The 16011-nt window shown below is 40.9% G+C and overlaps 1 protein-coding gene across 1 annotated transcript in view; it reads right to left on the reverse strand.

Moving 5' to 3' along the window:
- Nucleotides 1-15760, reverse strand: part of kin (Kin17 DNA and RNA binding protein) — a 36795-nt gene extending 21035 nt beyond the window's left edge. The window contains exons 1-4 of the mRNA XM_072241248.1: nt 15588-15760; nt 7145-7239; nt 1745-1788; nt 707-829 (exon numbers count right to left, since the gene is read on the reverse strand). Coding sequence (XP_072097349.1) covers nt 707-829; nt 1745-1788; nt 7145-7239; nt 15588-15701 — 376 coding nt within the window. The 5' untranslated portion in view covers nt 15702-15760. The remainder of the gene's footprint in view (nt 1-706; nt 830-1744; nt 1789-7144; nt 7240-15587) is intronic.
- Nucleotides 15761-16011: the final 251 nt, after the last annotated feature.

Raw genomic sequence — 16011 nt, forward strand, 5'->3', positions numbered from 1 at the left:
CGTTCACCAGCAACTTTGATGTGTGTTACCCCCCCCCCAATACCTTCCTCACTTCCTTTTCTTCTCCACTTCGATAATAGTCTGCTTTTTCAGTGCATGTCTTCACACTTTCCCACAGTAAACTCTTATTGCCAAGCTGTCACTCGTTCAGTCAACCTGCCTTTATGCAGCAGCAGAGTCCTAATACAGCGTCATTCCCTTCCATCTATTTTTGTATGATCAGCAAACTTGGATACCTTGAACTCTGCCCCCTCCTCCAGGTCATTTATATTGTAAATATTTGAGTGACAAGAACTGATCCTTGGTCCACTTAACTAGTTACAAGCTTCCAGCCTACAAAAGAGTGCTTATTCCAACTCTTGTCTTCGATATGATAACCACTCTTCAATCCAAACCAACGCACTAAAGTGTTTGAATTTCAAAATGCTGACCTGATCTTAAGTTTGATGTGAAAATTATAATGTGATAATGACTCATTTTTTACTAAATGCTCAAAAGAATGAACCTGCAAGAAAATATTTTAGACCAGTTTAAATATGTAGCTGTTTGGTGATATTCGAGCTTGGCAACTTTTTATGTCAATGTGGGGGGGAAGGAATACCTTAAAATTTCTTCTTTGTTAATCAAAACTAATAGAGTGAACTATTTAAAAGAGGAAGATTAAAGAGATAAAACTAATAACAATAATTGTGCAATAGTTACTCACCTTCTCTGCCAAGCCACTTGGTGAAGTCAGTCAACGTTTCCCACATTGTTGCATTCATGTGAACATGTTCTCGGTGGCTGATGTATTCATTGTAGATAACGTTGTTATGAACGCGCTTTGTTCCTGTTTTTAAAAAAGCATATGATGGCATATTGCAATATTAAATTATTTTGAATACTGCTGCTAACATATGTAATAAAAATATAGCAAGCACATTTACATGCTGTGTCCCACATGATGTCACAGCAGTGGATATTGGATTCCCCAGCTTCCCCAGTTATTCATAAAATGTAAAGAACGCAAACAAACTTGAGCTGATAGAGGCAGAAGCCAATGGCACCAGCCTTCACCAGAGGAAATCAATTCAGATCATTGTTGATTTTTTATGGTCAACCCAACAATATAATGTGGTGCAATCTAGGAACACTCAAGACATCAAAAATATTATATAGTTGCTTGCATTGTTCTCCAAAGAATTGTACTTCGAAGAATAAAGCATACAATCTGTCACAGATACAATCTTTTACTGAGTATGCTTTTTATGTATTAGTTGGCACCACAGAATCTCATTCCATAATGATAACAGATTCCTTTCCCTCTAGACTGTTAACTGAGAAAGAAGGCCATCAGAAATGCAAAGTGAATATTGCAGTGTTTCAGTTCAATGTTCCTGTGACTTTATTTGAACTGAAACACTACAACATTCACTTAGAATTTCCGATTGCCATATTTCTCAGTAAACAGCCTAAAGGGAAAATAAGGGAAAGAAATCTGCTCTCATTGCGGAATGAGGACCAATGGTGCCAATACATAAAAAGCATGCTAAATAAAGGGATGCATTTGTAACAGATTGTACGCTTTACTCTTGGAAGTGCAATACTTCGAAGAGTAATGCAAGTAACAATATTTCAAAAGAGTTGAGCCAACGGCAAATTGTTTTATACATCAGTAGCTTACATTTTTTTTAAATTGCAGTTGCATTGTTCAGCTAGATCTAATGACATTGTGCATTATTAAAGAAAATATACGACAACTCACCAAAACGTCTTCTAAGCAGCTCAAGAAATTCATTGCGAAACTCTCTGAAGAGGGAGACAAAAACAAAATTAAATTGAGCACTTCACAGAAATGTAACATTTTAGAATATCACCACGGTACCATAAAAAGATCAGTCATTTAAAACAAAAGCCATTAGGGGCATATTGTAAAAAATTGTTAAACAACTTATTAAAAAAATCTCAAGTTTTTCTGTATTTAATGCTCAGTTACTTTCTTTCCACTTTCCCATCCTCCATTGGAGTTGCCACACTATATAACAAGCACTCTTTCAAAGAAACATTCCAGATGTGGCTTATCAGCACAAACTGATCACACTCACCATTGACACAAGATTTTTCTGTAATCTTGTGCAATTTCGTTAGGCAGGAATTTGCTGAATTTTTTTAAAATCCTGAGTGGTGAGATTATGTGCATCAAATGGGTCCTCCACAATACAAAGGAATAACATGATGACCTGTTAATGGCAATTCCAGTAAACAGGAAAGCAACAGGCTGCAGAGAATAGTGGAGTCAGGTCCACACAGGCACAGCCACAGCCATTCATTTGAAACCATTCATTTTTGTCTCAAGAAGGCAGCATCTTTCATCAAGGATTCGCACATTCCAGGTCATGTCCTCTTCCTGCTGCTACCATTGGGCAGGAGATACAGGAGCCTGAAGTGCCACACTAACAGCTTCAGGATCAACTACTTTCCTACAACCGTCAGGCACTTGAACTGACCTGCACAACCCTAAACCCACCTCAGTAATAGAAAGCTATAAGTCACTTCTTACACTACCATGGACATTCTACTGATTTGTTCTGTTGCTTACATGTTTTTTTTCTTCACTGCCTTGCATATGTACAACTAACGTACAACTTACGTGCTGTGTTTTATCGTCTCAACCTACGTGCCTGTATGCTGCTGCAAAGATGTTTTTTTAATAGTACTTTTACCTCACCATACTTGCTCATGTGACAAATAAACTCGACATGAGATGGAAGGACAAGGAAAAATGTGCTTATCCGTCTCCATAGATGCTGCCTGACCTGATTGGGTTCCACCAGCATTTTGTGCATATCCTGTTCATAAAACTGCTGAGAAAATACTTCTGAAAGCTGGTTTAGATGTAGGAGATTCAGCACCTGGGGTCAAAGGTTTAGTCTTAGAAGCCAGTAGAAACATTTTTACCCAGAGGGTGGTGAGTCTTGGTAATACTCTACCCAAGGGTTGTGAAAACTCCCCCTGCAGAAGTTATTCAGGGAAGAGACTGATAGATTTTTGGATATTAAGGGAGTCAAGGAAATGGGATAAATGCAGGAAGGTGGCATTGAAGTAAAAGATGAAGCAGGATCTCAGCATGGTTGAGGGTCAGTATGCCAATGTTTCACAATGGGATTAAGTGAAGGCATGGTGGGCTAGTTAGCCTCTAATGTAATATTCCTCTAGAATAATAAACACAAATGTAAAAAACACATTATTAACCCAAGTGGTCCTTGCTCCTGTCATGGTTCCATAAGATCATACGATATAAGAGCAGAATTAGGCCATTTGGCCCCAAGTCTGCTCTGCCATTTCATCATGGCTAATCCAATTTTCCTCTCAGCCCCAATTTCCTGCCTTCTCCCTATACCCCTTCATGCCCTGACCAATCAAGATTCTATCAACTTCTACCTTAGATGTACATAATGACTCGGCCTCCACCGCTGCCTGTGGCAAAGGATTCCACAGATTCACCACTCTCTGGCTAAAGAAATTCTTCGTCATCTCCGTTCTAAAAGGTCACCCCTCAATTCTGAGACCGTGCCCTCTGGTCTTAGACTCTCCCACCATAGGAAACATCTTCTCCACATCCACGCTATCAAGACCTTTCACCATTTGATAAGCTTCAACAAGGTCAAACCTCATTCGTCTGAATTCCAGTAAATACGGGCCCAGAGCCATCAAACGCTCTTCATATGACAAGCCATTCGATCCTGGAATCATTTTCGTGATGCTCCTTAAAACCCTTTCCAGTTTCAACACATCCTTTTTAAGGGGCACAAAACTGCTCACAATACTCCAAGCGAGGCCTCACCAAAGCTTTATAAAGTCTCAACATTACATCCTTGCTTTTATATTCTATTCCCCTTGAAATGAATGCTAACATTGCATTTGCCTTCCTCACCACAGACTCACTGCCAATTAACCTTTAGGGAATCCTGCACAAGGACTCCCAAGTCTCTTTGCATCTCAGATTTTTGTATTTTCACTCCATTTTGAAAATAGTCAACCCTTTCATTTCTTCTACAAAAGTGCATGACCATACACTTCCTGACACTGTATTCCATCTGCCATTTCTTTGCCCAATCTCCTACTCTAAGTCCTTCTGCAGCCTCTCTACTTCCTCAAAACTACCTGCCCCTACACCTATCTTCATAGGGTCTGAAAACTTTGCAACAAAACCATCAATTCCATCATCCAAATCATTGATATATAACGTAACAACAATTAGTCCCAAAACAGACCCCTTTGGAACACGACTAATCGCCGGCAGCTAACCACAAAAGGCTCCTGTTATCCCACTCTTTGCCTCCTGCCAATCAGCCACTGTTTTATCCATGCTAGATTTTTTCCTGCAATACCATGCTTGTTAAACAGCCTCATATATGGCACTTTGTCAAAGGCCTTCTGAAAATCCAAGTACACAACATTAACTGATCCTCCTTTGTCTATCCAGTTTGTTACTTCTTCAAAGAATTCCAGCAGATTTGTCAGGCAAGGTTTTCCCTTGAGGAAACTATGCTGACTGTGGCCTATTTTATCATGTGCCTCCAAGTACCCTGAGACCTTATCCTTATTAACCAACTCAAACAACTTCCCAACTACTGAGCTCAGACTAACTGGCCTATAGTTTCCTTTCTTCCGCCTCTTTCCCTTCTTGAAGAGTGGAATAACATTTGCAATTTTCCAGTCTTCTGGAACCATTCCAGCATCTAGTGATTCTTGAAAGATCATTACTAATGCCTCCATACTCTCTTCAGCCACCTTTCAGAACTCAGGGGTATACACCATCTGGTCCTGGTGACTTATCGACCTTCAGCCCTTTCAGTTTCCCAACAGCCTTCTCCCCAGTAATGGTAACCTCACACACTTCATGCCACCGACACCTGGAACTTCCACCATACTGCTAGTGTCTTCCACAATGAAGATTGATGGAAAATACTTATTCAGTTCATCCGTTATTTCATTGCCCCCAATTACTACCTCTCCAGAATTGTTTTCCAGTGATCCAATATCCACTCTTGCCTCTTTTACACTTTATGCATCTGAGGAAACTTCTGGTATCCTCTTTAATATTATTGGCTAGCCTACTTTCATATTCCATCTTTACCTTCTTAATGACTTTTTTAGTTGCCTTCTAGTGGTTTTTAAAAGCTGTCCAATCCTCTAACCCCACAAATCTTTGCTCTGTTATATGCCCTCTCTTCAACTTTTATGTTGGCATTGACTTCTCATTAGCCACGATTGGGTCATCTTTCTTTTAGAATACTTCTTCCTCTTTGACATATCCGCTGCCCTCCAAATTGCTTCCAGGAATTACTGCTAGTGTTCTTTTCCAATCAATTCTGGCCAACTCTTCTTTCATGGTTCCATAATTCCCTTTACTCCACTGTAATACTAATATATCAGACTTTAGCTTCTCTTTCTCAAATTTCAGGATGAATTCAATCATATTATGACCACTTGCTCCCCAGGGTTCTTTTACCTTAAGGTCTCTAATCAATTCTGGCTCACTGACAACACCCAATCCAGAATAGCTAATCCTCTGGTGGGCTCAACCACAAACTGTTCTAAAAAGCCATTTTGTTGGCATTCTAGAAATTTCCCCTCCTGGAATCCAGCACAAACCTGATTTTCCCAATCTATGTGTATATTGACATCTCTCATGACTTGTATCATTGTCCTTTTGGCATGTGTTTTCTATCTCCCATTGTAATTTGTTGGCAACATACTACTGTTTGGGGGTCTGTATACAACTTGCACTTCCTTAGTTCTAGCAATGTTTCAACACTTTCTGACCCTATGTCACCTCTTCCTAATGATTCGACTTCATTTTTTGCCAACGGAAAAACGATGGCCCCTCTGGCTTCTTGCCTATCCTTTCGATACATGTTCAATACATGGACATTAAGCTCCCAGCTATAATTTTTCAGCCATGATTCAATGATGCCTACAACATCACATCTGCCAATCTGCAATTGTGCTGTAAGTTCAAGTTTTGCAAGAGCTTTCACAACGCTTCTTCTTTCAACCCTGCCATGTGTTGCTAGTTCCTACAAATAGCTGTTTAGCTTTACTTCAAATACAGCAACGCAAGTTGCTTGGATGAAAGTTTCTCAGAATTAAGCAACAGCTATTCTAAACATAAGGCCACAGGTTCAAAAAAAAACCCACAAACTAACAAAATTAAAATAAAATCAGGTAATTTACTGCTAAATAAAATGTATGCTCGCTTCCAAATAATCCTGATAATGTCAGAAAAATCCAATTGATTCCTTTGTTAGATCAACTATTCAGGAAAAATTTGAACACGCAAGAGATTCTGCAGATCCTGGAAATCTTGAGCAACATGCATAAAACGTTAGAGGAACTCAGCAAGTCTAGTGCTGATGAAGGGTCTTGGTCCCAAAACTTCCAACTGCTTATTCCTTTCTATAGATGCTACCTGACTTGCTGAGTTTCTCCAGCATTGTGTATGTTACACACAATTAATGTTGTTTTCCTTAAAAAAAAATTGTAACTTGATAAACCATTAAACCTTTGAAGACAGCTAATTACTAAAAATTACAAAGGACAAAAAAAAGTAATTTTCAGTTGTCCTTTTTAAGAAATATTAAAGCTTATAGAAAACTGTATGCTTCATCGAAACAAGGGGAATTAGACACTTGTGAAAAGGAAATATAGAAACTGGCCTGAAAAGGATAAAGGTTGATACTCATAATGCTGAATTTTATCAGCTACATTTTATTTAAAGGGAAGGGCAAAGGAACAAGACAAGAGCTACTTATGGAGCAGATAGCAAGTGACAGAAAGTTATTTTGATATGCTGGAGTTTCCTGGCATTTTTTACTCAAACTGGAGATTAGTGGAAACTGACTTCTTTGGAGCAGCTACATCAGCACAAGGCCAAATATTGCATAATTAATATTACTCATTAATTTATCGGTTGTGTTTTTTTTAAACTTTTTAAAAATTTTTTACACACATAAAAAATCTATCAGATAATTAATTCTGAATTAACTATACACATTTTGTAAGCAACTTAGGTTTTAAAATTTTATAGATTGTTAAAAACTTAACACAGCTTTCAATCTTCGTTAGCAATGTTTACATAGCATTGAAACAGTGTACATACTCTGAAAAATAATCCATAAATTGCTGTGGGTTCTCAGATGCCAGCAGAAGCTGTCGTTGGTGGGATTCCGATATGCAGTGACATTTAAAACCATTCTGAAATTCAACACAAATTATATCAGTGCACACAATATATTTTTGAAATATCACTAGCCATCTAACTTAACCCTCATTCTGATGAAATTTCAGAGCAAAACATTAAAATAGATCACGTGACTCCCAAGTTGAAATATCTTCAGCCATCTGTTACCTTATAAAATGACAATCAAACCCTGTCAATTGAGATGTGCAACCTATGTGAGATGTTCATATCATTCTTGATTTATGCTGCACTTTATTTGGATATGTGTGGCAGTAGGTTTACAGTGATAAAAATTTACCTAACAATATTCTGCGATTATTTTCTTATGTGGAAAGATCCATTAATTAATCCCTATTGAATCAGTGTTTCATGTCACTGAGCTTTAATGTGGCACTTTACGTTTATGCAGGTAGGTACTTGTCTATTCCTGCATTTGCACTTACAATTTGCCACAACATTCAAAGTGGATTTTTGATTTAACAAAAATCAAAACTGACTCCAGTTTTCAATGCATCACTAATTAAAATGCTGCCTGATCTTCTGAATATTTCTAGAATCCGTGGAAAGAAAAACAGTTAAGGCTCCAATTCGAAGTTCCTTTGTCAGAACTGGATAACAAAGAAAACAAGACAGTTTATGTTACACAAAAGGTGAAAGAAGGATGAAAAAGACAAAAAGAAATCTCTCTAAAGACAAGATGGAAAAGAGAAACCACTGCCTGTGTAAAAGGCAAAAAAGATAGAGACGGAAATCTCGTCAAAAAAAAAGAGAAATTCACAAGTCAGTATTCCTGGAAGTGACTGTGAATTGAACAGTAAATGAAAATCAAAGGAATCGGCAAATGCTGGAAGTGTAGTAAATGTTTGAAAAACTTAACAAATCAGCCTATGTGGGAAGGAATATAAATTAATATTTGTCAAGGATCTTTATTAGAACTCAAAAGTGGCGGAAAAGCTTAGCCTAGTGAAAATCAAAAGTGAGTTACTTTCCATAAAACAGCTAGACATCTGCAGTTTTTTGTCATTTTCTGGGTGTTAACATCTCCGAGGACTTGTCCTGGCCACAATAGATTGATGCAATCATGAAGAAGGTTCTACTTTGTTCAAAAATTCCGTAAAACACTTGCAAATTTCTATAGGTGTATGGTGGAGAGCGTTTCAATTGGTTGCATCACTGCCTGGGATGGAGGCTCCAATGCACAGGGCAACAAGAAGCTGCAAAGGCTTGTAGGCTCAGCCAGTTCCTTCACAGGCACACCCACCCCACCATCGAGGGCACCTTCAAAACGCAGCGACTCAAGGCACTAACAACCCTCAAAACCAGGATATGTTCGCTTCTCATCACCAACAGATTTCTGAACACTCCATGAATGCCACTTCGCCCTATATACTTCATAATTTATAATAGTTTCTAACATTTTCGCATTGTACTGCTGCTCCAAAACAGCAAATGTCACATATAATCCCGAGTTTGATTCAATTAAGGTTCTGCTCAGTGATAAACTATGAACCCCCCCCCCCACACCCCAATATGTAAATGGGAATTTTGTGATAGAAATTATTTCGATTATCAAGGAAAGTGGTTGGTCTCTTGTAACATTGGTATTGGTTTATGATTGTCATATAGGTACTCAGGTACAATGAAAAGTTTGTTTTGCATATTGCTCCTAAAAATCAGTTCAGATAGTCCTACTTGGCTCATGTGGCATGAGCATTAGTTGCCACTTATCAGACCATGCCCAAGTATTACTCCGATCTTGTTGCATAGACAGCTTCAAATACCAGTCTCCTCAAAACAAGTTAAAATTGCACTTGCAAAATAGAAAACAACATTCAAGCATTAATAGGTGAGTGCTGGGCTGGATGAACAGCTCACTTAAAGAAAGTGAAGCATCTTAAATAACCTCACCTTTCCAGGGTAGCGATCGCCGCAGGGCCATTTTTTGGCTTGCCATGCAGGAGGAGACTTGCATATGGCCTCTCCTACACTACTGTGCCCGTAACAATGCCTTCACGTGGCATCCCTGTTTTCACTAAGGATGCGACCGAGTGTCCAGCAGTACCACTGGGTGGGTAGGCTGGGCTTATCAGCCTTGGCTGGCAGCCAGCCCAGAAGAAGGACAACTTAGATTCCAAACCCAAGTAGAAGGGACTCATTAGCCTTGCCAGGCAGTCTATCTAGGAGAAAGAAAACCCGGATTCTCAATCTACTGCCTTCCGGCCGCCGCAATCATCGCAGCTCACTGTGCCATTGTGGAACTTTCCCTGGCCTGAAGAGTAGAATCAGTCCGCGCGCACCAATCCTCATTATAAACCTATGCAGTGCAGGCAGGAAGAAAAGTCCTACAGTGATGGAGTTTTCCCACCTGATCTTCACAAGCAAAGAACCAGCCATCAATTTGAAGTTACTGGGAAGAAATTTGTTTTCATGCAGATGTGAAATGCACAATATTAAATAAATACACCCAGAATTCCACTACTCAAATTTTGCTCCAATACAGAAGAATTTCATAAGCACAGTTCTGCATCTATTTAACAAGCTGCAAAAATTATACAAAATGTCCCATTACGCTAGAGATACTTTTCAACTCTACCAAATGAAATTCCCCTTACTTAATTCAAGCAACAGAACTCTTAACAGGATTTGTTTCCAATATTAAAACTCGCTTCATTATTATTTTCTTCTTTTCTAGTATTTCCTTTTCTGTTCAAGAAAGCTTTGACTCTTGCTGATGTTGGTTGCCCTCCAGTACACCAGAGAGAAAGTTTCTTCTGAGCTGGCAAATTTAGGATGAACAAAGAAGAACAAACCAGCTCATAGGATTTACAACCAAAGTCTGTGATAACCTTTCCAAACTCACAATATTTATCAAAATAATTAAAACAACAAAAAGCTGTTTTCTTGCGAAAGGATGCAGAGTAATTGTACTATTCTTTCATATTAGTCAGGAATGAAAAAAAGCATCCTGGCCTTTTTGGGCTTAAAGTGAAAGGAGATAACAAACGAGCTTGCAGCAGCATTCCAATTACAGCACATGACCGCTTATGTTTATCTCTGAAGTTAGCAGATACTCAATGTTAATTAAAACGCACAATAGCTAAAATAAATATGAAAAATATCAGAAGGATTTTTTTCTCATTAAAGAGGTGAACAAAAAAATGCACAAATCAATAAAAAAAAACTGCATCTGGACTAATCACATCATGTGTTTCCCCAGTTAAGTCCGAAATCCTGCAGCAAAATAACAGAGATGCAAGAGGATTAAAATAAAACAAAGCTCTGGAAATGCTCAGGCCAGGTGGCATCTTTGGAAGAAGGAGCTGATATTTCATGGCAATCACTGACGTACATATTAAAGGAGATGAAACTGAAACTTTGAATCTTTTCTGCGTTATCAATTCTTTTCAGCCTGACACCTCTTCCGGAACTTTGTGTGCTGCACTAAATTCCAGCATCTACAGCTCTCACATCTCACTTTAATACTTCATTCAACACACATAAAAGTTGCTGGTGAATGCAGCAGGCCAAGCAGCATCTATTGGAAGAGGTACAGTCAATATTTCAGGCCGAGACCCTTCTTCAAGACTGACTGAAAGAAGAGCTAGTAAGAGATTTGAAAGTGGGAGGGGGAGGGGGAGATCCAAAATGATAGGAGAAGACAGGAGGGGGACAGATGGAGCCAAGAGCAGGACAGTTGATTGACAAAAAGGATATGAGAGGATCATGGGACTGGAGGCCTAGGGAGAAAGAAAAGGGGGGAGGGGGGGAGCCCAGAGGATGGGCAAGGGGTATAGTGAGAGGGACAGAGGGAGAAAAAGCATGTGTGTATATAAATAAATAACGGATGGGGTATGAGGTAGAGGTGGGGCATTAGCGGAAGTTTGAGAAGTCAGTGTTCATGCCATCAGGTTGGAGGCTACCCAGACGGAATATAAGGTGTTGTTCCTCCAACCTGAGCGTGGCTTCATCTTGACAGTAGAGGAGGCCGTGGATAGACATATCAGAATGGGAATGGGATGTGGAATTAAAATGTGTGGCCACTGGGAAATCCTGCTTTCTCTGGCAGACAAAGCGTAGGTGTTCAGCGAAACGATCTCCCAGTCTGCGTCGGGACTCGCCAATATATAGAAGGCCGCATCGGGAGCACCAGCACAGTATATCACCCCAGACGACTCACAGGTGAAGTGTCACCTCACCTGGAAGGACTGTTTGGGGCCCTGAATGGTGGTAAGGGAGGAAGTGTAAGGGCATGTGTAGCACTTGTTCCGCTTACAAGGATAAGTGCCAGGAGGGAGATCGGTGGGGAGGGAACGAATGGACAAGAGAGTCGCGTAGGGAGCGATCCCTGCGGAAAGCGGGGGGGGGGGAGGAGGGAAAGATGTGCTTAGTGGTGGGATCCCGTTGGAGGTGGCGGAAGTTACGGAGAATTATATGTTGGACCCGGAGGCTGATGGGGTGGTAGGTGAGGACAAGGGGAACCCTATTTCTAGTGGGGTGGCGGGAGGATGGAGTGAGAGCAGATATGCGTGAAATGGGGGAGATGCATTTGAGAGCAGAGTTGATGGTGAAGGAAGGGAAGCCCCTTTCTTTAAAAAAGGAGGACATCTCCTTTGTCCTGGAATGAAAAGCCTCATCCTGAGAGCAGATGCGGTGGAAATGGAGGAATTGCGAGAAGGGGATGGCATTTTTGCAAGAGACAGGGTGAGAAGAGGAATAGTCCAGATAGCTGTGAGAGTCAGTAGGCTTATAGTAGACATCAGTAGATAAGCTGTCTCCAGAAACAGAGACAGAAAGATCTAGAAAGGGGAGGGAGGTGTTGGAAATGGACCAGGTAAACTTGAGGGCAGGGGGAAAGCTGGAGGCAAAGTCAATGAGCTCATCATGCATGCAGGAAGCAGCGCCAACACAGTCGTCGATGTAGCAAAGGAAAAGTGGGGGACAGATACCAGAATAGGTTTGGAACATAGATTGTTCCACAAAGCCAACAAAAAGGCAGGCATAGCTGGGACCCATACAGGTGCCCATAGCTACACCTTTAGTTTGGAGGAAGTGGGAGGAGCCAAAGAAATAATTATTAAGAGTAAAAGTATTATTAAGAGACAGCTTATCTACTGATGCGCACTATAAGCCTACTGACTCTCACAGCTATCTGGACTATTCCTCTTCTCACCATGTCTCTTGCAAAAGAGCTGTGTTGCTTGAAATTCCAGCATCTGCAGATCTCCTCGTGTTTGCGTTTTTAATACTTCACTGCAAAGTTTCGCCACAGTATGCTCACTTTGAAGAAAACTTTTCCCTCCTCTCTTCAATGCAGACAAAGGATGTCGATTCCAAACATCAACTGCTCATGCAGGGGTTCCCAACCTGGGATTCAAGGACCCTCCAGTTAATGGTAATGCTCCATGGCATATAAAAGGTTGGGAACCCCTGGTCTGCAGTTACTGCCTGAATGAGTTCCTCCAAGTTAGTTTTTTTTTCGTTCCAGTATTTCTGAACAATAGTGATCCACAGTAAAATGCAACATGCACCCACCGCCTCAGCTAAAGGTTAATAGTAAAACTTTTTGATGAAAGTAAACTAAAAATATGAATTCACAGGCGCAGGGCAGACTGTAGATGCTGGAATTCTGCAGCAATGCATGTAATATGCTGGAGGAAGTCAGCGGATCAAGCAGCATCTGTGGAGGAAAATAAACGGTTAAAATTTTGGGCCAAGACCTTTCTTCAGGACTGGAAAGAGGACGCAAGTCAGAATAAAGGGTGGGGAGAGGGGAGGAGTATGAGCTGGCAGGTGATAGGTGAATCCAGAAGGATGAAGGCAAGAAAGTGGGAGACGAGAGAAAAAGGGAATGAAGTTGGGAAGTGATTGGTGGAAGAGGCAAAGGGCTGCAGAAGGAACCCGAGTAGATGACTGACATAATCAAATACTGCACCCACTCCAGACATTCTGTCTTCTAACCTCCTCCCATTGGGCAGAAGATACAAAAGCCTAAAAGCACGCACCACCAGATTCAAGGATGGCTTTTATCCCACTGTTACAAGACTATTGAACAGTTCGATTAGTTGGACTCTTGACCTACGATCTACCTCGGTAAGACCTTGCACTTTATTGTCCACTGCACTTTAACTATAGCTGTAACACTTTATTATGTTATTATTTTACCTTGCACTATCTCAATGCACTGATGGAATAAATTGATCTGACAATTGAGATGATTAAAAAAAATGTCAATCCAATAATGAGTGGGGATACCATGCAAATGATAGGAGTGACATCCAGTGTAATCTCGTTTTAGTAATACTGGAGTTTAGGAAAATCTGTGAGCTCCTGGGGCATCAAAGGGCAAGACAAGATCACAAGGCTTTGTGGAATCAGAGTTGGTGGTATCCGGCTGTTCTGCAGTCTATTACTCTTTTCCATTGTACTACTTCAATACACTGTTGTAAAGAAATTATCCATATAGTTCGAACGTAAATCAAAGATTTTAATTGTACCTCATACAAAAAGGTGGAGAAACTCAGCAAACCAGCTGCATTTTGAAGCCCTCCAATGGTCGAGGTCAACCATGGATGTTGCGTCCTAGCGATCTATGAGATTCGCAAGCCAGGGCAGTAGGAAATGGAGAGCAAGCTGTTGCCCATACAGCAGGCTCTCCCTCTCCATGCAGCTGATGAATCCAAAGGAACATCAAAGACTGATTGTTTATTCCTGCCCCCCCCCAAAAAACTGTCAACATTTTGGGCTGAAACCCTTCGTCAAGCCCAACTTGTAGAGCTCCACCAGCATTTTGAGTGAGCTGCTCAAGCTTTCCAGCTTCTACAGAATCTCTTGAGTCACTGTACCTCAGTACGTGACAATATAAACCAATTCCAATGTGAAATAATTACCACCCTGTGTGTAAAACACTGGATGGACAGGCTGCTACAGATCCCAAATGTCAATGTCAAAGTAAACTTACAAAGTACATACAGTATAAAAATTATACATAAACAATGACTGACAAACAACTAATGAGCAAACAGACAAATTGTGCAAGTAAAATAAATGTGACAACAATAAACCAAATCCAATTCCTCATAATTACCATATCCTGCATAATACAGTGGACAGATTGGCTGCCACTGATCCCCTATCTGACAATAGTAAACCAACTCTAATTACTTATTACATCTATAAATTTGCCAACGATCCAACCACTGTTGGCAAAATCTGAGATGGTGACGAGAGAGCATACAAGAGTGAGATATACCAGCTAATTGAGTGGTGTCACAGCAACAACCTTGCAATCAATGTCAGTAAGACCAAAGAACTGATTGTGGATCTCAGAAAGAGTAAGATGAGGGATTAGAAGTGGGGAGAGTGAGCAATTTTAAGTTCCTGGGTGTTAATATCTCTGAGGACCTAACCTGGTCCCAACATATTGATGCAGCTATAAAGAAGGCAAGACAACGACTATATTTCATCAGGAGTTTGAAGAGCTTTGGTACGTCACAAAAAAATACACAAATTTCTGCACATGTGCCATGGAGAGCATTCTATCTGGCTGCACCACCATATGGCATGGGGTGGGGCAACTGCACAGGATCAAAGCAAGCTGTAGAGTTGTGAATTTAGCCTATTCCATCATGGGCACCAGCCTCCGACATCTTCAAGAAGCAATGCCTCAAAAAGGCAATGTCCATAATTAAGGACCCCCATCACCCACGGCATGCCCTCTTCTCATGGTTACCGTTGGGAAGGAGATACACAGCGAATTAGGAACAGCTTCTTCCCCTCTGCCATCCGATTTCTAAATGGACATGTAACCCAGGAACACTACCTCACCTCGACCTGATGAACGATCTCTGCCCCAAACGTCGACTGTACCTCTTCCTAGAGATGCTGCCTGGCCTGCTGCGTTCACCAGCAACTTTTATGTGTGTTGCTTGAATTTCTAGCATCTGCAGATTTCCTCGTGTTAACACTACCTCACCACTTTTTTTTGCGCGTGGATTATATATGACAGTAATTCACAATTTTTCTATTATTATGTATAACATTGTACCACTGACGCAAAGTTAACAAATTTCAAGACATTGCCGGTGATATTAAAACATATTCGAATTTAAATAACACTGGAGAAATTAAAAACTCGAGATTTTGCAGATGCTGGAAATGCAGAGTAACACAAATGCTGGAGGATCTCAGCAGGTCAGGCAGCTTCTATGGAAAGGAATAAAGAACCAACTTTTCAGGCAGAGATCCTTAATCAGGACTGGAGGGATTGACCGCCTCTGATCCCACACAGTGCTTCCGTGAGAGCCGCTTCTCCTTCTACAGGAGACCTGGAACCGTCTGGCCGCCTGGCCTTACACCGACTCACCTCGTCCCGGCACTGCTTTTGACACATTTGGCAATACCAGCGCAGCTTTTGCAGCCCCTTGGATTTGATGCGGTTGGCGATTGCCTTGGGGGTGAGGAACTCGGCCTTGCCCATCCTGCCCGCTTCGATGAAACCAGCGACTCGAACACACACAAGAGCTACGTCACCGCACAGGTTCCTAACGACGCAAAAACCGGTGACGCCAGCTATTCGTGTGAACGAATGTGTTTACGTCACCACGTTTCTCCTCCTAATGTCTCAGAGACAGACACCTTTACAAACTTTTGCAGAGGACACACATTCAGAAATCGCTTTTGCCCTCCCAATACTATATCTTCACATCAAGAAAAAACCCTAACAAGTTAACCTTTTCGGTGAGAGAAGGAACATTGTTGAGCGGGGATAAAGCTGTTTGATCGCGTTT

The sequence above is a fragment of the Mobula birostris genome, chromosome 23 (genome assembly GCF_030028105.1).
Source record: "Mobula birostris isolate sMobBir1 chromosome 23, sMobBir1.hap1, whole genome shotgun sequence".
NCBI lineage: Eukaryota > Metazoa > Chordata > Chondrichthyes > Myliobatiformes > Myliobatidae > Mobula > Mobula birostris.